Source organism: Nycticebus coucang, chromosome 7 (genome assembly GCF_027406575.1).
Source record: "Nycticebus coucang isolate mNycCou1 chromosome 7, mNycCou1.pri, whole genome shotgun sequence".
NCBI lineage: Eukaryota > Metazoa > Chordata > Mammalia > Primates > Lorisidae > Nycticebus > Nycticebus coucang.
In genome coordinates this window covers 748665-772726 of record NC_069786.1, presented here as the reverse complement: position 1 = coordinate 772726, position 24062 = coordinate 748665, and the positions used below count along the sequence as shown (strand labels likewise).

Genomic DNA, 24062 nt, shown 5'->3' with positions numbered 1-24062 from the left:
TATTGTTGTTGGGGGAGGGGGAGGTTGTTTGTTTTGTTTTGTTTCGTTTGAGACACAGTCTTGTTCTGCCATGCAGGTACACTGAAGCAGCAGCATCACAGCTCACTGCAACTCCACACTCCTGGGCTTTAGGAGATCCTCCTGTCTCAGCCTCCCAGTTGGGTGAGACCACAGGTGCCACCACAGCCCCCAGCTTGAGCATTCTGTGTTAGTTATTTCTAAAAGGAACTGGGAAATTCGTAGGGATTACTAAGTGAGTACTATTTGCGGGAGAGGCAGGGAAGCCTGGCACACAGGTTGTGATGACCCAGCATGTTTTTACGTCCCTTTTCTGAAGAGTGTCAGGCAGCCAGACAGGCCTCAAGGCCTCTGTCTGTGGGCAACTGTTAAATTATTGAGGTTAGGTCTCTCTTCAAGATCTCTTACCTCAACCGTCCGCCATAACCCCTTGAAAGCTTCTCATTCTGGTGGGCAAGAAGAATCTTGATTCTATTCAGAAATTTCTATATTTGAATTAAAGCCTTTCACACAGTTAGGAACTGCTCAGTGAAAGCCTTTGGGCACAGGGGTGCAGGATTCAGCCCTTTTTTTGGCCTTCCTTAGGTGCGGCCTTGTCACTGTGTATAGTTGCACTTTGTATAGACGCCTCTTTCCATGTGTTTTCCTGTTATTATCTTGGATCAAATGATGTCTAATTCTGGAATATGTATTTTTTTAAAAATCATGTAACCCAATAAAAATACATATTAAATGCTGTTAAGTCTCTGAGTTACACAGGATATGGCGAAGGGTTGCATCATTGCTCTGTGTCTTAACACTTTTCCTTTACAATTATTTAAAAGCAATAAATGTTATACCTATGGGACATTTTTTGGATGAGTTCTACTGACCACGAGTTTTATTATCAAAAGGTGTGGAGCATGTAACTAAACCTTACTAATTTATCTTGATAACAGACTATGGATATATTGATATATTTCCTTTTAAATTTTTATTTCTAGCTTTTACCTCTTGGATTAAATTTTTATACTTTATGATCTATTGTGTAAAATCTGTACTTACATTTTCCTAAGCTGTTCTGATAGAATCTTAAAGCTGAAAGAGAACTTAGCCATCAGTTGTCTGGCTCAGCCCCTTATTTTGTAGTTCAAACCACTAAGGCTGGCTCGGCACCCATAGCCCAGTGGTTACAGCGCCAGCCAAGTGCACCAAGGCTGGCGGGTTCAAGCCCGGCCCAGGCCAGCTAAACAACAATGACAACTGCAACAAAAACTAGCCAGGCGTTGTGGCAGGCACCTGTAGTCCCAGCTACTCTGGAGGCGGAAGCAAGAGAATCACTTAAGCCCAAGAGAGTTGGAGGTTGCTGTGAGCTGTGTCATTACAGCACTCTACTGAGAGCAACATAATGAGACTCTGTCTCCAAAAAAAAAAACAAAACACTAAGGCTCAGAAAAGGTAGGTGCCATGCTGCAATTTATCCATCCAGTTAACGGCAAAACTGCAAGTACGGGGAAGCCCGGCCTGTGGCTGGCGGTCGCGCTGTCTGTGTTGCCCCTTGCTGCTTCCCGCTGCTCCGTTCTTTTCCTTCTCTATGAACTCATTCCACAAATCATTTTAACAGTTCCATGAGATTTAGCTTTTATTTTATAGATTTAAGGACTAATTTTCTATCTCTCTGCCTCAGTGCTTTTCATTTCTCAAATGCACCAAGAGTTTAGGACTTAGAAACGAAGAGTGATATGTAGAGTCCAGAAAATACCAGTGAGGCTGAGTGGCCTTTACCTTGTAATAGTCAGGTATGTGGAGCATGAAAATTACCTGGATGTCCTTAGTAAGATAACTGTAATTTAACCTCAGTATTAAAAATAAAAACATATTTACTGATTGTGAATTCATAACTAGCCATGATTTCTTATAAATTCATCCTTTCTCTTCTGCGGCTATGCTTTTTCCTCATTTGTTTTCCATCGTATCATCGAGTAACGTTGTGGTGGCCTGGGCCTCCTGTGCAGGCAGCGTTTCCTGTCTGGTTACTCACTTGGGCCTCCACGTCGGTCAGCTTCCGCGTCTGCTCCGCTGTCTGGTTCAGCAGGCTCGTCCCTATCTCTAGCATCGTAGCTGTCTGGTTCTGGACGACATTCTGCTGTATCTCCACCATCTCCTTCCTCATGTTATCCTGAATGTAGTTCTCGAGCTAGAAAGGAAGAGTGGGAGAAGGCAGCCATTAGGCAAGCGATCAGAAATGCTGCTCCTAAGTCTCTGTCATCTTTCCCCTATCTTTAAAAAATACCTGTTTAAAGACCATACCTTGCCATCGTTTTGAAATCTTGCTTTTTTTTTTTATCATTAGCAGTGTGCTTTTATGTTTACTTGAAATCCAACTATTTAATTACATCGTGTGCAAGATTGATGCAAACTGCATGTTATTTCTGTGTTCCTCCCGAAGGCAGGGGCCAGGCCATAGCTCAGAGGTGGCGGGGTGAGGGGTGGGGGTGTGTGCAGCAGCACAGACAGCACAGGAGAGCTGCTTTGGTGTTGGATCGATCCATGTCACACAAGAAATGAAAATTTGGTACTAAGAAGCGTCACTATTTCCACCACATTCCAGGCTTTTTGTTTCTTGAAGTACAGACTTCTGATGACTCTCTAAGATTGGAGTATGAGGAAAGGACCATCTTCACATTTTAACCTCAGTCCCCTACTCTGTGACGCCTGCCCCCACTCACTTTTTACTGTGTTCATTCTACTCAGTATTGAATTTTTCCTGACCTGTATGCATTTTTACAGTATCATCATTTCATGTATCAGGCAAAATTTAGTCCCACACTGGTCCATTCACCACTTAAATATGCCATAAGATTGGTTCTTCTCCCACTCAGTTGCTAAGGAAGTTGGACATGGCTTAGCATCAGCTTAAACACAAGAGAATGAAGATGCTAATTTCACTTCCATAAGTATAGATAATATACCTATGAATCTAAATGAGGGATGACTTGTTATATGGGAACAGCACATGGGCTTGTAGCCAAAGAAACCAGCCCTACCTCACAGCTTTAGGCTCCAGATCTAACATTGCTTAGCCACTGGGACCCGGTCCTCAGATATAAAATAGGGCTCCTGATTGGTCAGAGAAGCGTTTTATGAATAAATTAAGCTATGCCTTTAAAGCCATTGTTTGTTTAGAACTCTAGGTACTTAACATTTAATTTCTTATCTTCCTTTATTTTTAAATAATAATCTAATATGGTACAACTATTCTATCCATTGGTCCAAACTATAAGCTCATGAGGTAGGAACTATATTTTTATTCCTTTTCCACATAGTATAATATAGTATAACACATTTTTTATTAAGTTGAAAATAGATTAGAAAACTATCTAGTGCCTTTCTTTAAAACTTGAAATTTTCTGCAGAAAAACCATTCATGGAATCAGTTATCAAACATGACTTCTCCCAAAATGTTAACCAATAAATAACTCTGTACTTTTTGTCTATGAGAAGGGGAAAATGGAACCGTGGAGTTTCTCTCTTAGAGTTCAAGGGCCTTCTCTGCCGCGGCACTTGATAGATGGTGTCTCGTAATTGGCGATAATATTTCATGGTTGGGGTCAGGCTGGGATGCACGTTCGCTGTTCCCACTCCCTCCATGTGACTTGTCTTGGTTCCAGGGTCTCTCTCTGGTGATTCTTCCCCCTCAGTTCCTGGCAGATGAATGAGTGGGAAACTTGACGCCCAGAGTGGCCTTCTGCAGCCACAGGGTCCACGTTTGTGAACTCAACCCATCAATTAAAATACTCAAAAAAATTTAGAAATAGAAAATAACAATACAACAAAAATATGTATTTTAAAATAGTACAGTGGAACAACTGTTTATATTGTACCAGGCAACATAAGTAATCTAGCGATGCTTTAAGTACACAGGAGGATATGCTTTGGTTATTTGTGAATACTTCCCCATTTACATACAGGGCTTGAGCTGTGTGGGTTTCAGTGTCCACAGGGATCTTGGAAACAATCTCCTACACACACCAAGGGGTAACTCCACCAGAGCTCCAGACATTGGTAAATGTTGTTGAAGCCTTTACTTTTCTATATGAATCAAAATAGAGTAGACTACTATAAAAAAAAAAAAAAAAAAAACAGTACTGGGCGGCGCCTGTGGCTCAGTCGGTAAGGCGCCAGCCCCATATATGGTTCAACCCGGTTCAAAACCGGTTCAAACCCGGCCCCGGCTGAACTGCAACCGGTTCAAACCTGGCCCCGGCTGAACTGCAACCAAAAAATAGCCGGGCGTTGTGGCAGGCACCTGTAGTCCCAGCTACTCGGGAGGCTGAGGCAGGAGAATCGCTTGGGCCCAGGAGTTGGAGGTTGCTGTGAGCTGTATGATGCCATGGCACTCTACCAAGGGCCATAAAGTGAAACTCTGTCTCTAAAAAAAAATAAATAAATAAATAAATAAATAAAAACAGTACTATTACTTGGCAATTCAATAGCCATCTCTTGTAGGCCTCATAAAATTCGAAGGCTCTGAAACCCTTGCTAATCCTTTAACAGAGCTCAGGCTTTTAGTGTCTGTGATCTTTCGTAATTCATTCTTTCTTCTTCCTCCCCTGCCCTTTAAAAATTATAAGCTTTATAATTGAAATAAGCTATTGAAAAGAATTCATAGATAGCAGTTTATAATTCTCCCCTCATCACCATGGGAGTAATGGAATTTTTGAGGTTAAAGTTAAAGCTGTATGTCATCCAGAGGGGCGTCATTGTAACTCTTAACACCCAGCAAAGATAATATTTGAAAGATTTATTCTGGGAAGTTTGGAACTATAAAGATAGACCCAAGCTGGAGTTTAGTTTAAGTCCATACTCAGAAATAAAAATTTACAAAGTAATATAAATAAAAAGTCTTAATCTTTTTATTGATTTGAGTACTTAAGAACTGAATAGAAATCATTCTGTCTTTTATCACAGTCTAGGGAAAATGGATCCTCTATGATCCCCTTCCCCCTGTTTCTAATGCTCCTGGGTCAAATGTGGTTATACCTATCGAGAGACACCAGAGGATTGTTTATAATTTGGAAATACAAGTCAACTCTCAACTTAAAGTTAAACTTAAGAACTTTAAAAGACATACAGGCCTAATTTTTAAAGATAAAATTTCTTTATTTAGAAAAGGTATCTTTTTCTAAGTTTGAAAATAATAGAATGGAAAATGCCATTTAGGGTGGCGCCGATAGCTCAGTGGGTAGGGCGCCAGCCACGTACACTGGGGCTGGCCGTTTTGAACCCAGCCCGGGCGTGCTAAAATAACAATGACAACTGCAACAACAAAAAAATAGCCTGGTGTTGTGGCGGACACCTGTAGTCCCAGCTACTTGGGAGGCTAAGGCAAGAATCACCTCCCAAGAGTCGGAGGTTGCTGTGAGCTGCGATGCTACAGCACTGTATCCAGGGCAGCAGCTTGAGACTCTGTCTCGAAAAGAAAAGAAAATGCCGTTTAAATCAAACTGCAAATGTTTTCAGTTTTTCAAGATGATAAAGTGTATGTATGTGGGTGGGTGAGAGTGTATGTATATGTTTGTATTAATCTTACATGAAGGCAAATTACAGATATGTGGATATGTGTAATGTGTGTATTTGTATACAGATATTATGCATAGAGTGTAAATGTGTATAGTGACTATACATCCTATCATTTAAATAAAGGAAGATTCAATATGATACCAAATTACTATTTGATGTGTCTGGAACAGAAAGAGTAATATCAAGCTACAGACATTTTATATTGATTAAAAAAAATTTGTGTTCTTACATGTGAAGCAGCGAATTGACCCTTTAAGAGAAATATGACGCATGACAGCTGGATATTCCAATCTTTAACAGGAACAATCATTTGAACTCATGAGTTCGAAGATGGCCTGAGCAAGAGCTAGACCCCATCTCTCCTAAAAATAGAAAAACTGAGGCAAAAGGATCTCTTGAGCCCAGGAGGCTGAGGTTGCTGTGAGCTATGATAATGCCATGGTACTCTAGCCAGGGCGGCAGAGCAAGTCTCAAAAAAAGAACAACAAGGGAAGAAAATTGTATATTTCGCCCCAGAAAGAATAGCAGCTCTAATGCCCACAACAGTATTAACTGATGTTTCTTGGTTACTTGTGATACTTCAACTACCTTGTGAACCTCCTTCTGGGCCTCTAGGTGCCTGGTGTCAGGGCAGGTGGAGGCCTGCTACGGACTGGTGTGCCCTAAGCAGAATGTTAGCTCGGTGCAGAGGCCACTTCAAACTTGTCCTGCCTTTTAATAGCCAAAAGTGATGTATCTCAACATTGGCCTGAGTTTGCCTTTCAATTCCAAGTCGCAGACCACCTACCATTAGAGAAAAGCTGTTTTTACCAACAGACTATTTCATTTTCTGGGAACATCCTGACAAACTAACACGTTCATAACATAGTGAAAAAATGAACATTTCCAAATAAAGATCTCCCATTTAATACAGTCTTTCCGTAAGTTGTACATATCAAGGATCAGGAGCCCTGATCTGGGAAAGAAGCCTGTCTGGCTGATCCCCACTGATAGAGGAACCCTGAAATGTCCCTGCCTCTTGAACTGAACGGATTAGGTCTTTTCTAGTTTATTGCCCTGAAACGTCTTTCTGTTCAGCATCTCTCTTATTTTTACTGTCTGTGACTGAAATCCAGAAACATAGAAATTTGCCCATTGATATTCCAATCCAGTATAAAGAAATATTCGTACAAGAAAAAAAAAAAAAAATGAGATCAGTGGTCTGTCCTCCTTGGGCAGCATCACACTGTGCTCCCGTCTGGTGAATGTTTTCGTCTTTGTCATCTGCACTTTCCTGCTCTCATCAAAGCAGTGGCAGAGACACTGGAAACCCCTGTGGAACATGGTTCCTCTGACTCACATGTGGTGCGGGGACTAGATGCACGTGTTGCAAGAACGTTTGATATCACCTTTGTATCTGACGAGGCTTACAGTGTGGTTGGGATTTGTGGGCACAAATGTCTCTGAAAAGATCCCCTTGCACAGTGGGAATGGACAGAGTGCATCCATCACGTCCTCTTCTGAATGGTTCAAACACTCTGCAAAAGGTCAGGCCTTGAGCTACTCCACTTTTCTCAAAACTCAAATGAATGATCCAAATTTAACATTTCAGGGTTGTAGCTATCATTATAGTTGCCGGATTCTTGCGTTAGTGTTATTTGATTTGCTAAAAATAGTTGCACCCCAAACACAGTTTTTAAAACTTGGCACTGCATCATAGCTCGAGCAACTAGTAATAAAATATTTTAACATAAAATTTATATATTTTTAATGTAGAAAAATATGTTCTGAAGTCCTTTATTGCTCCTCCAACATTTTGAATGATCAAATTTGACAGGAAAAATAAAACCATTTGTGAGGCAACTATGTAGATTGATTATACATTAAAATGTTTCTTCTCCAGTGAGAATAACTCACATCACAAAGTCCCAAAATTGCAGATGCTGGCATGGATGTGAAGCAAAGAGAACACTTTTACGCTGTTGATAGGACTGCAAACTTACACAGCCTCTTTGGAAAGAAGTATGGAGAATCCTCAAAGAACTCAAAGTAGACCTCCCATTTGATCCCACAGTCCCATTATTAGGCATCAACCCAAAATAATGAAAATAATCATTCTATCATGAGGACATTTGCACTAGACTGTTTATTGCAGCTCAATTTACAATTGCCAAGATGTAGAACAACCTAAATGCCCACCACCCCAGCAATAGATTAACAAATGGAGCCATATCTATACCGTGGAACACTATTCAGCCATAAAAAAGATGAAGACTTTACATTTTTTTGTATTAACCTGGACAGAGGTGAAGCGCATTCTTCTTAGTAAAGTATCACAAGAATGGAAAAACAAGTATCCAAGGTACTGAATACTAATATGAAACCAGTAGATGATCTAATACACACCCACATAACAGAAAAACTTAGTTCAATTCAAGGTGGGAGGGGAAAAGGAAGGAGTGAGGGGCCTGGTGTGCTCCACTGAATGGGCACATGGTGAGGACACAACTACAACAGGGGCTCTACCTGACAAACGCAAACATTGTAACCCTCCCATTAACCTGAAATTAAAAAGAAAAATGATGGTTCTCTGGCTGTCTTCCTTCTCACTGAGGTTACCATCATTATGGCCAGGTGTGGTGGCTCACGCATATAATCCTGGCACTCTGGGAGGCCGAGGAAGGTAGACTGACTGAGCTCACAGGTTTAAGACCAGCCTGAGCCAGAGTGAGACCTCATCTCTAAAAATAGCCGGGCGTTGTGATGGGCACCTGAATTACCTGAGCCCAAGAGTTTGAGGTTGCTGTGAGCTATGACACCATAGCACTCTACCAAAGGCAACAAAGTGAGACTCTGTCTCAAAAAAAAAAAAAAAATTATCATTATTGTTTTTTATACCAAAAAGTAATCTTGAAATTGGCTCAGTAAAGGAACATGTGGGTAGTATACGAAAACTATGCCCCACGTGGAGAATATGACGTTAGTCTTTCACCAACTGAGAATGTGGTGGAGAGATCATTTCTATTTAAATAAAGTCCCGTGTCCTCATCTCTTTTCATTAATTAGGTTTTGTCGATTGGAGTAACCTAACTTTCCTAATAAATTGACCAATGATTTGAGGTTCCCTTGGAAACATTTTTCTTTATAGCATTTCAGTGTAGAAATAAGATATTACAACAGTCTCTTTCCCACCCACACAGGGTGTTTTTTGGGTTTTTTGTTCGTTTGTTTTTTTGAGACAGAGTCTCATTATGTCGCCCTTGGTAGAGTGCTGTGGTATAACAAATAATGCCTGAAATAATTTGACTGCGTCAGTACCTCTGTGCCCCATCAAGTCCTGTCTAATGAGCTCTTATCTGTCAGTGTAACTGCTTATTCCTTTCATTGTTCAGAGGGGAGTTGTTTTTTACATACACTTACATTTATCTTGTGTGTTCCTCTTACTAACAAGGAAATGTTTTTCCCTTCGAAACATTTCTGTCATTTTCTACTAGTGGCTATTTTTCATCAACAGCAGTCATTTTAAACACAGAGAGGTTTAAAGAGACTGGCATAGTAACCTTAGATAAATTTGCTTGGGCATTTCATATGGCAAAAGATGTCACATTAGCTATGTCAGTGCCTTCTGGGTGCTCAGGGTGCACCTACATGTGCTCACGTGTCTGTCGGGGCTCAGGCTCACAGCACCTTACAGATGCCAACACTAGTGCAAGTGCCTCTAAGCCAAGAAGCAAATGCAGTGGACGTGGTGAGATCACTCACACACGCACAGCGAGAACGGTCACAGCCAGTTACAGTTCACAGCATGTGACGTGTGTGTGTGTGTTATATATAATCTCACTGGATTCTCACACTGCTTTTGCTTGGGTTTCCCCAAAAGCAGAGCCTGAGATCAAGGCAGGCATGCAGGAAGTTTATTTAGGAAGTGGTCCCAGAGGGCAGTGGGGGACGGGCGAGGGAGGCCGGTTCACATGTGTGGCTTCAATCAGCCCCTGTGGTGGCAGCTGGCAAGAGACCTCACAGCACTCCTGTGTTTCAGAATGCTCCACCTGGGGCAAGAAAGAGAACTCCTACCCCTCGGAGGGCATTAACTCTCCAGGTTTGGGGTTATATCTGCAGGCATGCTGAGGAAGTTCCCTTAGAGTCAAGGTCCCTGGGCAGGGGGCTGGGATCTGCTGGAGGCCTCTGTGCCTGGTGTGGCAGGAGGAGGAGTTGGGGCCTGGAGGATTCCAAGTAGCACCAGAGGCTTCTCTAGCACGAGAGGTGGCCGTGGGGCTGCGGCTGCGCCTCAGCCCAAGTCCCATGGATGTGGCAGAGGACCGGCTAACAGGAGCGATGCTGGGACCTGCATCGAATGGGGGCTTGTGTCTGTAGCCCACAGTTAGCATTGCTGCAGTAGGTCTGTTGGAGAGGAGAGTCTGGCCAAAGCAATGCTCTGAAGAAGACAGCATTTCTAGTAGACAGAGGAGAGAGCAAGGCTGGAGATGGGAAACCAAGACAGAAATCTCCCTAAGAGGAAGATAGAACATGAGCTTGGCAAGGCTGTCACAGCCAAAGCAGTTGAGAGGAAATTCATTTAACCTCATCAAATACCTAGTTACATGTACTATATTCTTCCAACTGCCATTTGTCTGTTTCTTGGGGTATTTTGTTGAATTCTCAGCTTAAAAGATGCTGTAATGTTTCCTACAGTGATAGAAAGGAAATATAAAACTGTGATTAAAAATGCACTGAATGATAAATGTTCACAAGTAGAAGCAGTTGGAACTCAGCTCTTGAAATGAGATAGGTGAATTTGGCTACGGCATAATAGGTATTTCTTTATTTAATGAAACTAACGTGTTCTTACCCTTCTGAGTTTAACGTACACTGAAAGGGAAAAAATAAAGTGACCAAGTATCTCAGTGTTTTTCTATGCCAGATAGAATCTTTGAAACATGTAGATCTATAGATCTATAGGCATATATATAGCTGTGCTTGTGAGATGTGTGTGTCTTTTCAATTCTCTATGGAATAATAAAGTTAGAAGGATGGAGGAGGTTGAGGAGAGGCTCTAGAAAGTAGTGATATTGTTGAACTGTCCTCTCAGAGTGAGGACGCTGGGACATGAGGGGCAGTGCTAGCTGGTAGCAGGGTAGAAATCAGAACCCAGGTCTCCTAATGCTTCCTCCAGAAGCCTGACCACTATACTGATGAGGCTGTGCTTTCCTTAGAAAAATAGACTACCTGAGTGTTGCTAACATTCTTACTTTTTCCTGTCCGTGATGAGGTATTCAGATGCGAAGGCTGGTCCTTTTCTTTGTCCTGTTTCTGCTTTTTCTCTACTATGTGGATTTGCTAAAATCCTGAACGGATCTGTATGGACAAGGTAGTGTAATTTTCTTTGAAACAGATTTTTTTTTTATTAACACAACTGAATTTACTCAGTCACAAGGACTATTCTAGATGGCTAGCAAAGGGAAAAGGCTAAAGAAATTTAAGTGATTTTTTTTCTAGACACACTAGTTTTTGCTGTCGTTGATGGGGACGGCAGGAAGCTTGTGTTGTTTCTGTTCAAACAGGGAAGGACTGGCCTTGGGACTGTGGTGGGAATGCCTGGGCCCACTGCCTGCCAGACAGACCCCCAGCCGAGACTCACTGCTGCTTCATCTTTCTTTCTACTGGCACCCAAAAAGTGGAAAGACTTTTTGAGATAATAGTGGAAGATGCTCAAAATACATAGGATTAATGAAACTCGGCAGGAGGGCAGCGCCTGTGGCTCAAGGAGTAGGGCGCTGGCCCCATACACCGGTGGGGGGGGTGGGGGGTTCAAACCCAGCCCCAACAAAACCGCAAAAAAAAAAAGAAGAAGAAACTCAGCAGGAACGCACGCCACATTCTGTGTGAAGACACTCCGTGACCCGCTATCAGCAGATATGTTTTTACCATTACTTTCTCAGCGCCGCTCTCTCCAAACCGTTCATATTTCCTTGCCTCAACGCTCTTCTCTCCTTTTGCCAGGTTAGAGGGAATGGACGTAAATACACACTTGCATGTTCTCCAGCGATTTGAGTTTCCTGCAGTCAGAGGGCACTGGGGGGTGGGGGGCGGGGGGCGTGGGCAGGTGAGGCTCATGAGCAGCGGGCACGCCTGTGGGTGCAGCTTCCAGGCTCTCGGTGAGAGCTCCTGAGGCATAAGGCCAAGAGATCTGTAGGCAAGAAATGTGATCTTTTCATTTTGATTTTCATGTGCATAAAGCTATAGGCATACCTTTTTAAATTCAGTGATTTTATAACCACTAAAGTTTGTTTTTCTGAACTATTTATGAGGGGAAATGTGCCCTGTCTATTCAATTAGATTATCTGTCCTTTGACCTCTGCTTCAGTTCTTACTCTCCTAAACATTTAAAGCTACAAGCTTTTACAAATTTTCATATTTATTTATATAATTTCAGTCCCCTTCTGTGCACAGACTTTAAGAAATGGTACATCGGGCGACGCCTGTGGCTCAGTGAGTAGGGCGCCAGCCCCATATGCCAAGGGTGGCGGGTTCAAACCCAGCCCCGGCCAAACTGCAACAACAACAACAAAAAAAATAGCCGGGCGTTGTGGCGGGCGCCTGTATTCCCAGCTGCTCGGGAGGCTGAGGCAAGAGAATCGTGTAAGCCCAAGAGTTAGAGATTGCTGTGAGCCGTGTGACACCACGGCACTCTACCCGAGGGCGGTACAGTGAGACTCTGTCTCTACAAAAAAAAGAAATGGTACATCCCTCTATGCTTATGACCAACCTTTTTTGTTTTGCAAATTAATATTTAAAGTTATAATATATTTTTAAGCATTTTAACTTACTTGAAATTTGATCAGCAGTAGAATTTTTTGAAAGCAGCAGCAAAGCAAAAGCAAAGCAAATATTCAATACCCAAATTATGTGGCCAGACATAGAATAGTATGACTTTTTGTTTTCTATTTATAAACTCTTATCTTCATTTCTTGATCTGAAATTTGATAGAAAGTGTATTAATTTTATATCAACACATTTACTGTTCGCCACTGGAAATTCTGATAGTTAAGCTGGGACTACCGATCATTTTATTAGACCATAGAAAACCCATAAGCATGTGCTACTACTGTGTGTGGCTGAGTCCAGTGAAAATGCTCTGAAAACCAGAGGTGCTGGGCTGGGTGAATTACCGTCTTCTCACTGCGCTGAAGAGACAGACTGAGAGCTGCCAGTGGTGATTATGACTGTGGGCAAATCATGGACCTTCTAATTATGTCTTCCAAAGCCTCTTGACCCAAAATACGGAGTGTTTTATTACAAAATATATGTTGTGTCAAACTTCTTTTTACTTATTACCAGCTCCACGATGATGTTTTTGTAACTCATTTTCAGAAGGCGTTCATCAGATTTTTGTGTCAGGGGTGTATCATTCATACATTGGAGAGCAGGGGGTCTTTCTCTCTGATGTTGGAGGAGGAACAGATGTGCAGCATTTGGTTATAAAATGCTGCTCTGATAGAATTTAAAATGCCCTTTATTTTATTTCTATAGGATTACTTATCCTAATTTTTGCATAAAATTACAGTCTGAGAAGGAATTCATTTAAATAAAGGCCTACGGGTGGCATTTAGAGAGTTACACTGTGTTGGAAAGAACCTTTCTTACATACTAACTTGTATAACATCTGTTAAACTGTCCAGGTCAGAAGGAGTCAAAATACGTTTTGTGGCCAATTACGTGATTCCAAATTAAACAACATACTTTTCACTACTTCTTTCCTCACAATAGAAATCATTATTTTGATTTGTTAATGTTGCTCCTTGGAGACTGACATGATGTGCTAACGCTTGGCAATTCAGTTTTATAAAATAGCATAATAGATTGTTAAAATTAAATGCAGCCACAGCCGTCACATTGAGCGAAAGAAGCTTTGCAGGAATGCTTGCTCTCTGATCCCGTGGACGTAAAGATAAAGGATAGATCAGACTAATGATGGTGGTAGAATCAGAATAACGCCTTTCAGGTGGGAGGAGTTGGGGGACTGCAAGACAGCTCACTGAGACAGGCTGCGTGAGCTTCTGGGGGGCTGCACATGTTCCGTAGGTCTCCATCGTGGTGCTCATTACATGAGCAACTTCATATTTTAAAGTTTGTCAAGCTATAAATTTAAGGTTAGTACACTTTACGTTTCCTATGTTTTATGTCTCCATAAAAAGATTTTTAAAAGGAGAAAAGATATTAGGCAGCGCCTGTGGCTCAACAGAGTAGGGCGCTGGCCCCATTACGCCAGAGGTGGCGGGTTCAAACCCAGCCCTGGCCAAAAACTGCAAAAAAAAAAAAAGGAGAAGTTATTTAAAAATGAAATGCTTGACAAATTTTGCTGTGACACTATAACCATAATTACTGTGGGTGATTTTTTTTCTCTTCAGCTTTCATCGGAACCTAAATAATGGACTTTGGAAAAGTAATTTTGAAGTGGCTGTCTGCAAAGAACTGTGGATTAAATTATTCCAGCTGCCCAAAGAGGGTTAAAAATATTCAGTTAGGTAAACTGGTAATTTCACATTCCAAAACACAATTCTTTCCGGATCAAGCATAAAAGGCATTTGCTCTTGGAAGACCAAGAAAGAATTTATGCGGTTCCCATTAGTCTAAAAATAAATAATAAATAAATAAATGTCTGAGTCATATATTGCATCTTGTTGGAGTTGAGTGCCTTCAGTGTAGGAAGAAAATGAAGTACATGATGAATCACTGTCCTACCCACTGCCCACTAGAATGAGCACAGAATCAGTCTTAAAAAACTAAGAAAAACAAATGCTTTGAATTTAATTCTGATTGGAGCTACTCCGATGCAAGTGTTTCTTCCTTTTGAAGAATCATATAGGGCAGCGCCTGTGGCTCAGTGAGTAGGGCGCCGGCCCCATATGCCGAGGGTGGCGGGTTCAAACCCAGCCCCTGCCAAACTGCAACAACAACAAAAAAAATAGCCGGGCGTTGTGGCGGGCGCCTGTAGTCCCAGCTGCTTGGGAGGCTGAGGCAAGAGAATCGCGTAAGCCCAAGAGTTAGAGGTTGCTGTGAGCTGTGTGACACCACGGCACTCTACCAGAGGGCGGTTAGTGAGACTCTGTCTCTACGAAAAAAAAAAAAAAAAAGAATCATATAAACACCTGAATACTATAGCTTTACTTGTGTTGAATTAAGTTGGGGAAGAAGTTGTATTTACAGCTTTTTGAAAGTGTCGTTGCTGAGTCATCGTTAAGGTTTGGGAATCAAACACTGGTGGTGTGGGTCTTCTCTCAGCTCTTAGGAATTACTGGCTCAAGACTTGCAAACTTTACATTTCTTGTTGGTAAAGCAGGTCCATAAATGCCTACTGTGCTTTATTAATGTGAACAATTAACAAAGTTTCCAGACTGTGTGCCAAGGACCCCTGGGTCCCCGCAGCAGACTCCTAGGAGCAGTGGGGGGTCATTTTAGTCATTCAAGGCAAACCCAGCAACACTCAGCATCTGTCAGCCACTGGAACGATCAGTAGCTTGACATAGCTTGCAGTTTCAACACTGTTAGATTGACTAGTTTTCAGTGATTGCTGTTATAAAAAGCAATTACTACAATAAAATCAGCATGGAGCTGGAAACATGGGGGTGGCAGTGTCTGATCTGACCAGGAGTTTGAGAAACCAGGCAGTGTGTAACTGGCAGGTGTAATCCATTCATAAGTCACTGGAGTGACTTAAGAAAAAATAAATGTATCATTTCTTTCTACCAATTTATATGTATTTGTGTTTCAAATTGGCTACTAATTAATACCTGTTAGGTATTTCTGTTGACCTAGAGGTGTTATGAAAAAATAAGTAACGAAACACTCAGGGTGCCGTAAGCTAAGGAAGTTTGTGAACATCTTGCAGAGAACCTTGCATTTGGTAGAATGTAAACTCAATCCACCCCCTTTCTCCTCCCCGGTCTAGATATTGTCTTTAATTGTTATCTTTTATTTGATATATGTATTGGAAAACTTGCAAAGCAAAAAGAATGAATTGTATAAGAACTTCATTAAGATGTATGCTTTAAAAAAAAAAATGTATGCTTTAAGGCTTTCCTAACTTTCGAACCCGTAAACAAAAACAACCACATTCCCTGCATGCTGGTTGGTTGCACTCTGTCTGCTTTAGGCAGACGGCTTTCATAAGCACAGTGTAGCTCAGGAGGAATTTTCTGAGAGCCCCGTGTGTGTGTTCTGTGGGGCGTCCTGGTTGCCTCCAGGCAAATGCGTTTTTGGAGATGTAGCAGAAGTACAGAATGGTGCCAGTTTTACAAAAGTGATGTGGCTCACTTCTGCCTGTAACTTACGGTTTGCGTCCTTGCCATCCTCACTTGTTCTAAGATGAACTAGTTTTATAATGTTGTTATACAGAAAAGCCAAATTTACTTGAACACCACAGCAATTTGGGAAGAAAATATCCAGTGTGATTCTCCAAATGCCTGTGGTAAAAGTACAAGGGACTCGAATCATTTTCCCATAATCAGTTTCGGTTCTGGAGGTCTGCCCCTCTCCCTCACCCGCTTGCCTTGCATGCACGTCTGTTGCAGTGGAAGCTCGTGGAAAATTCCTATCCCCTTTCATTCCACTGCAAGAGTTATAAAAAGCATGCCGTTCGGAATTGGCTTTTTCTTCTTCATGCTTGAATTTTTACTTACAACTTGAAGGTAGAAAAAAGTCATTTCAAGAAACACTTCTCTATGTATCAGTGGGCAGGGGGCTGCGGCATCACTTTCAGCCACCACGGAATGGCTGGCCCAGTTTGCTTCACCTTCGAGGGGTGACAATGCAGCCTGACAGCACCTCTTCTCAGAGCCACAGTGACATTCACTCAAGTCACTTGGGAGCCCCGTCTGACTGCCTCATGGTGGGGCACAGACGCTCACATGCTGGTGGGAATGCCGGCGGAGCCCAGGGACAAGGCAGCAGCGGCAGAGGGCTTCCTACGGTCGGTTTGGTTTGTTTGTTTCAAAAAAAGTATGAGTCATCTTGCCCCCACTTTTGTTTTTTTTACCCAAAACTCACTGTGGTTACTTCTCTAATTGGGTCTTGACTCCTGCAAGCCAGTTTAATTTTATCAGTGGTAGTGAATTCTTGAATGCTTTCCTCAGTTGTAGAATTTTAGTTTCAAATTGGAGTGGTCCAAGTGCCAGCTTAAACTTCGTGGTTTAGCGTCTTTATTGAATCCCCCGGGTGGAAGGACCTACCCTGGAGTTTTGCTGCTCTTTGGGATTCAAATTATGAGTCGTTGGTTCCACTGGAATCTTGGCCTTCTCCTGGAGTGGCTCCAGAGGCCATGGGCACAACATAATGAAGGCTCTGTTCCGGCACCTTCCTGCACCCAGCATTTTCCAGGTGGTAGCGCTGACCCAGCAGCACAGTGGCACTTGTTTCCGGTCCCCAGCCCTGGGTCCCTGGCAGCTTGGAGGCCTTTCAGGGAAAAGTCCACACTCACCCAGAGAATGTTCTGAAAAGGGCAGAGGTCAGTTCAGAATTGCTATTGGAATCCTCATCTTCATGATCGTCCCAGCAGCCTTCAGCTGTGTTTGGACAGCATGAGGGGCTCTGGGCTGTGGATGGCCCTTCACTCTGCACATCAGTGGCCAGTAACTGCTCAGAAAGCAAAGTCAGACCAGGAAGAGGGGCTGAGGAGCTTTCAGAACAGTGACCGTAAGTCATACAAGGCAAAGCTTAATACTACTTAGAAAAATTTGGAAAAGGGGAAAAAAAGTTCTGGTGCTCACAGAAGCAAGCTGTCATCCCTCCTTTTCTTTTCCACTGAATGTGGATGGAATCCGTCCTTCTTCAGCCATCCATTGTGCTTCAGTTTGACTAGCACTTAAAATTAATGAAATGATCTATTTCTCAAAAGTTTGTTCTGGGTACCTCAGGAATAAACAGCAATACCGCTCCTCAACATGTGTGCTAAAGAGTGCACTGCGTTAAAAGGCAGATTAGTCTTGGAACTCACGCAGCAACTTTAAGTCATTCCAACTGTATAGATTTCAAAGATAGCAGTACAAGAAAAACTATGCATGGATCTGTACAATTAAGAATTTTTGAAGTGTTGCCCTTCATAAGAGATCAGAAATATCAGTCCACCATAGATACATAAATTGTGTTGTACAAACAGTACACAGTAATGGAAATGTTAACAAGCGCAGCAACACGGATAAATCACAGCAATAATAAAACACGCCAAAAAAGAACATGTGCTATACTGCTCCAACACGTGAAATTTGAAACATAGCAAAATTAAACTGCGTGGGGAAATATGATAACATCAGGGTTATATTTGGGGGAGCTGCCTGCAGTGATAGGGACCTTCTGTGTCGTGAGCTGGGCAGTCATCACACGGAGTGTACAGATACAAAAGTTCAGCAAGTCGTACACTTCTTTTTTTTTTTTTCTTTTTTTGTAGAGACAGAGTCTCACTTTACGGCCCTCGGTAGAGTGCCGTGGCCTCACACAGCTCACAGCAACCTCCAGCTCCTGGGCTTAAGTGATTCTCCTGCCTCAGCCTCCCGAGTAGCTGGGACTACAGGCGCCCGCCACAACGCCCGGCTATTTTTTGGTTGCAGTTTGGCCGGGGCTGGGTTTGAACCCGCCACCCTCGGAATATGGGGCCGGCGCCTTACCGACTGAGCCACAGGCGCCGCCCGCAAGTCGTACACTTCTAATCTGTGAATTTTATTCTGTGTAAGCTGTACCTCTGAGATGCCACAACACAGAGTCACAGGCATAGCCAAGCCCACAGCATGACCTTGCCCAGGGAAGCGTTTGGGAAGCCAGCGTGCGTGCGTGCGTGCGTGCGTGTGTGTGTGTGTGTGTGCGCACCTGTGAGTGGAGTGACCTGTTTTCCCAGGCTTCCTATGCCTGGCCTTTATTCCTACATGAATGCTGCCTTCAAAAGAGTTCCATTTCAGTTTTATACCATCTAACGTGTTTATTCATGAATTCTCCCCGACCTTGAAAGCCCAGCCAAGCCTGTGTCATCTCCAGACTTCACTAGCGCCACTTGGCTGCTGGGTGCTGCATGTCCTGTGACAGCACAGGGTGGTAGCTACTGTTGTGCTTCACCAGAGCTGCAGTCACACAAAGGTTGAACTCCTGGGGCATCAGCCTCCTGGTTCTCCATCTAGGTCCCACTTCCATGATTGGTGGAAACTGCTACCCACTGCAGGGCTGTGACGCTGACATGGGGGTTGAATTCTGGCTCTGCAGGCTGCTTTCTCTAGGACCAAGCAGTTCACTAAGCATCCCAGCACTTCTTCTTCTTTTTTTTTTTTTCAGGTTAATGTGAGGGTACAAATAACTAGGTTATAATATTTGCATTTATTAGGTAGAGCCCCTCTTTGTAGTTGTGTCCCACACCCAAGAGGTGTGCCATACACCCTTACATGGTGCCCAGGCAATGGAAGCACAGAATCCTCCTCCCTATCCCCTCGCCACCAATCCTTGTGTCCCTGATCCCCATCTTGAATTGAGTTTTTCTCTTATGTGGGCGTGTATTCGATCATCTACTGGCTTCATATGAGTATTGAGCTTTTCCATTCTTGTGATACTTTACTAAGAAGAATGTGCTTCAAATCCATCCAGCTTAACACAAAAGATGTAAAGTGTCCATCTTTTTATGGCTGAGTAATATTCTGTGGTGTGCATATACCTCAGTTCGTTAAACCATTCCTGGGTTGCTGGGCATTTAGGTTGTTTCCACATCTTGACGATTGCAAATTAAGCTGCAATAAACAATCTAGTGCAAATGTCCTTGTGATAAAGTGATTTTTCTTTTTCTGGGTAGATGCCCAGTAATGAGCATCCTAGCACTTCTTAACCTTTGCTCAGGGGTAAAATGGGAACAATTGTGCCCACCAAAGTTGGCTTCTCAGCATTTCTCAAACTTCCCATATTTAGTCCCTCTCAGGGTGACAGGGGTGCTTTGAATGTGACAGTTGTATACAGAGCAGGGTGGCAGCTGTTGGAGGTAAAGTCTGTAAGCTCTCCTGATCTATGCAAAAGGTAGTGTGGGATTTTTATTTCAATCTTTTGAAAATCTGTTTTATTGTAAGAAGCTCTGACAGGAAAAAGCTTTATCGTGGTTTTGCTGTATACCTTCTGATAGCTCTCTGAGTTTGAGGTTCTTATCTATAAAGGAAGAAGACGGTATCTACTTTAAATGGGCCATTGTGGTATTAAATGAGGCAGTGCAGCCGCATGGCCTGCACCTGTTAAGTGCCAGCTAACATGGACAGAGAAAGAGTCTCAAGGGAAGGGTGATGCCTGTGGAGTAGGGCGCTGGCCCCACATACTGGAGGTGGTGGGTTCAAACCCGGCCCCAGCCAAAAACTGCAAAAAAAAAAAAAGACCTAAGTTTTGGGGCAGTGCCTATGACTCAAAGGAGTAGGACACCAGCCCCATATACTGGAGCTGGCGGGTTCAAATCCGGCCCCGGCCAAAAAAAAAAAAAAAAAAGAAGAAGAGTCTCAAGGGAATTGGGAGAGTTGTTTATGAAATATTTTTCCCTTTTTCCCTTTCTTGCCCAGAGACTATTTGGATGGCAATAGCATTTTGGGGTGAAGAAGTGGTAAGAGAAAGTGGTGTGCCATCAGTGAATCCTACAGTGTGACTGTGAAACAGGCTCGGGACAGGCTGGTCACGTTGTATATAATTGTATAATTATATGTATTATAGATTGTCCAATTAAAACAAAGACATGTATGGCTAATTATGTTTATTATTACCCAGAAGGGAACCATACTGTATTCAAAAATATGGACAATTAATTCCACATCACAAAATGATGTTCTAAGTAGTCTTGATTTTTTAACTTGTGTCCTTCTTTATCCCAGCTATCACCACTTTAAAGAACGTGTCACTGGCTCAATTAAAAATGAATCTGTACAAGAATTCCTGTTATTAACACTTTATGATGTTAAGTTGGATAAGTCCTTTTTGTTTTTTAGGAAATTTAAGAATCTGTCCCTTAATAGTTAAAAATATTAACTCCAAATATTAAGCATAATTAGTTTGTAGTCAGAATTTGATGGTTTTATGTTATTCAGCAAAATATAAGAACATATTTTCCTGTTAGCATTTTTGTACCATAATTTCTCATTAAGAAAACCAGTTTGTTTAGGAATTTTTTAAGCAACATCTGTATGTAATAATTTCAAGATTCCAGAGAATAGTCTAATAAAACTCAAAGTAATACCTCCACTATCTTCAACTAATGTTTATAATTATCCAGTATATTGATACCAAAGATTGATATCATCTGCTGATTCCAGAAATCTAAAGACAGAAAATGTTTTGTCAGGAACCCAGAGAAAATAAGAGGAAATGGAACCTCTTAGCAATTCTGAACCTCTTCCATCAGCATTTGCACCTTGACGGCTCTAACCTGACATGCATGCTCACAGGTAGTTTGGGGCTACTGTGTGATATTCATTTAGTTCCTGACTTTTGCTATGTAAAAACAGAACATGCCAAAGGGCAGCATTGTGTGTAAGTCCCTGAAACCTGCCCTGATATGAAGACATTTCATGATAAGCTGTGACCACTTTAACAGGCTCTGTAGGCCCCTGCATGTCACCTGTGAGTGCGACGGGATCTCAGGCAGGGAGGATTGGAAGACAACATCCTGCCAGGGACAGATTTAGAGGCTCATACAATATACAGAATGAAGACATCTGTACATGCACACTTGAAATTGTCCTATTCTGTGTTGAGAGGGAATTCATTATCTTACAGGGCTGAAACTCAGAAGGTGTAGAAATAAGATCACTTAACCTGAAAAGAGTGAGTGGAATTAGAATCTTTAAGGTGAGATAGAGTACTATCTTGCTAAGTATGTTTCTGGTATTATTAAAATCAACTGGGACAATCATAGTCCCTGTAGCTGCACGGGATCTTACAGTTTCCCACACACTTTGGCCTCCGTCACCTTACAATACTACAAGCTCACTAAGGTAGGGCAGAAAGCCTGTACCATTTCTGAAGACACACTGTGATGACTTTAGCCAGTTAACTTAGTCGAATAATGCGAGGAGCACTAAACAAATGCTGTACAGCTATTCCTGGTTTTGAAAAAATGTCATTTTCAAAAAATGTCAAAAATTATGAAGACAGTAAAAGGATTAGAGGTTGCCACGGGTTACTGGGGAGGGAGAGATACACAGGCAGAGCCCAGATGATCTGGAGGCCGTGAAGCCACTACATGTGAAGCTGCAGCAGGGACGCAGGTCATTCCACACTGTTGAGAAACACAGAAGCCACAGCACCAAGAGGGACGCTGCTGTGACTTCAGTGCACACTCAGCTGTGGTGATGAGCATCTCCGTGATGTGGGGTGCTGCTCTGGGTGGAGGCTGTGCCTATGTTGGGCAGAGTGTGTATGGGAAATCTCTGTAATCTCCTCTCAGTTTCACTATGAACCTAAAACTGCTCTTGAAAAAAATAGTCCTTTTTTGTTAAGGTCATTTACTACATGTAAAAAGGAACAAACAAAACAACAGAATTTTATTCTGTAGCTCCAGATTATACCAGTAAACCTATCTGGCCCTCACTCAGGTCTTCCTGTGATTATATGGTTAAAAATGCAAACACTGATGCAATCTTGTAGAGAATACGTTATTATAATCATTATTGACCTTTGAGGACAGAATATGAACAGTCTAAAAAGGAAGCAAGCACGGGAGCTCGTCCACTCCTCACTGTTGTTACATTCTGCCCAGCATGCTGGTCTCATGATAATGGCAACAACCTCATATGTAAACATGTTTCTTTTAACATTTAGGTGTTCTTGAATCTGATCATGTCCAAGACCTCACTTCTTTTTGTAAAGAAGGCTTTTGTTCACACTGCAAGAGAGCTCTGCTCTGCTCTAGAGTTTGGCTAAATTCCCCAGGCTGGCTTGGACCAGAAGCAAATGTTCTCAATTTTTTCACCTCTCCCTTTTTCCTTCTGGTTGGTGGTCTTGAGGGCCTCAGAGACCCCTCGGGTAGAGAAGAATGGGCAACTTCCCAGTTCCCTTCCAGCACATCTCCAGACAGAATGACTAATGTCAGCTCCACTTCCTCATGAAGCTGCACGCGACTCAGCCAGTGAAACCGGGAGGGAGGCCACCTGGCTGTGGATTCACAAATATGATAATTTCTGACATACCTTTTTCCTACCAAGATGTGCATAAATAGCCAAAGCAGAAATCTTGCACATGTAGCATGTTCAGTCGGATACTGATCATCATGACACACAGCAGCAAACCCACAATTCAGATTTAACCTTTATCCCGGGAATTTGCTGGAACAATCATAGCAAAGGTGCTAATGTGTGTCCTGGAATACCTAGTACTTATCTTAGTACAGGGAGGTATAGGTGGTATCAAGTAGTCTGGTGATGAGACTGCTGCTAGTCTTATCACCAAACTAATCACCAGATTAAGAAGCCACCTCAAGTCAACAAGAGTGTTAACAGATGAGTAGGTGCTGACAGACGCCCAGTCAGACAGAAAGTGACAAAAGTGAGGAGTGGGCAGGCGAGATGCTTGACTCCTCTCCCCTAAAGGTCAATAATAATTATAATGTATTCTCTACAAGACTGCATCAACATGAAAAAATAATCTATTTTCGAAGACCTCTATATCTTGGTATCTTTTCCTTAAAAAAAAAAAAAAAAAAAGAGAGAGAAGAAGAAAACATTGTCCATAAATAGTATAAAATTATATATTAAACATAACACCTTTTTAATGTGCATTTTTTAATTTGGTTAATTTTTTTAAATATTAAATATTGACTATGAAGCATTAAGTTGTCAGGTTAATGTGAAAGTTTCAAAAGTAATTCAAGATGTGAAAAATCATTCAAAGGGACTATTGAGGCTGATTTTGGAGCAAAGTAATTACCAATGGAGAAGCCCTCTGGAGGCGGAGGGTTGACTAGGGATTTAATTAGGTTCCAGTTGAACAGCAAAGATAATGGATTTTTTTAGCTGGTGGAAAGAGTAGTGCTAAAAGGATTAGGTCCACTTCTTAGGAGGTTTTTAATAGGTTTCTCATCTTTTGTCAACTGGTGCAAGCTAGGAGCAGGGCAAAAAAGAAAGGTGATTTCATGGGGAAATATCTAATTAAAATATTAATTCAAAGACAGCCAGCTAGCTAGCACACTCGACCTTTGATCCAGATGGCAATGGGCAGAGTTCCTTCCCTTATTACTATACCATTCATTTAAATCTCAATAAACTATTGAAACTTTGATTCAAAAACATTATCCATGAATTTTTTACTGATGTTAGTTACTTCACATCATTTACCTCTTTTAAACATTAATGTTATGCTAGTGCCCAGCTGTTTTTGGCAATCCCGTCTATAGAATGCGAGGTGGATGGTTCACACAAGTAGTTTTTAAACTCTAACAGTGGGAAAGGAAGGCCACTCAGCACATCTCTAAGATTGAATTTTATTAGCCTGATATTCAAGTGGTGTACCAT

General features: G+C 42.1%; 2 protein-coding genes across 3 annotated transcripts in view; one reads left to right on the top strand and one right to left on the bottom strand.

Annotated features, from left to right (window-relative positions):
- MCPH1 (microcephalin 1) overlaps positions 1-24062 on the top strand; it is a 219724-nt gene that overhangs the window by 110162 nt on the left and 85500 nt on the right. The window lies entirely within an intron of this gene.
- ANGPT2 (angiopoietin 2) overlaps positions 1-24062 on the bottom strand; it is a 59729-nt gene that overhangs the window by 27698 nt on the left and 7969 nt on the right. For both annotated transcript variants that reach the window (XM_053596662.1, XM_053596663.1), the window contains exon 2: positions 2039-2194. In XM_053596662.1, coding sequence (XP_053452637.1) covers positions 2039-2194 — 156 coding nt within the window. The remainder of the gene's footprint in view (positions 1-2038; positions 2195-24062) is intronic.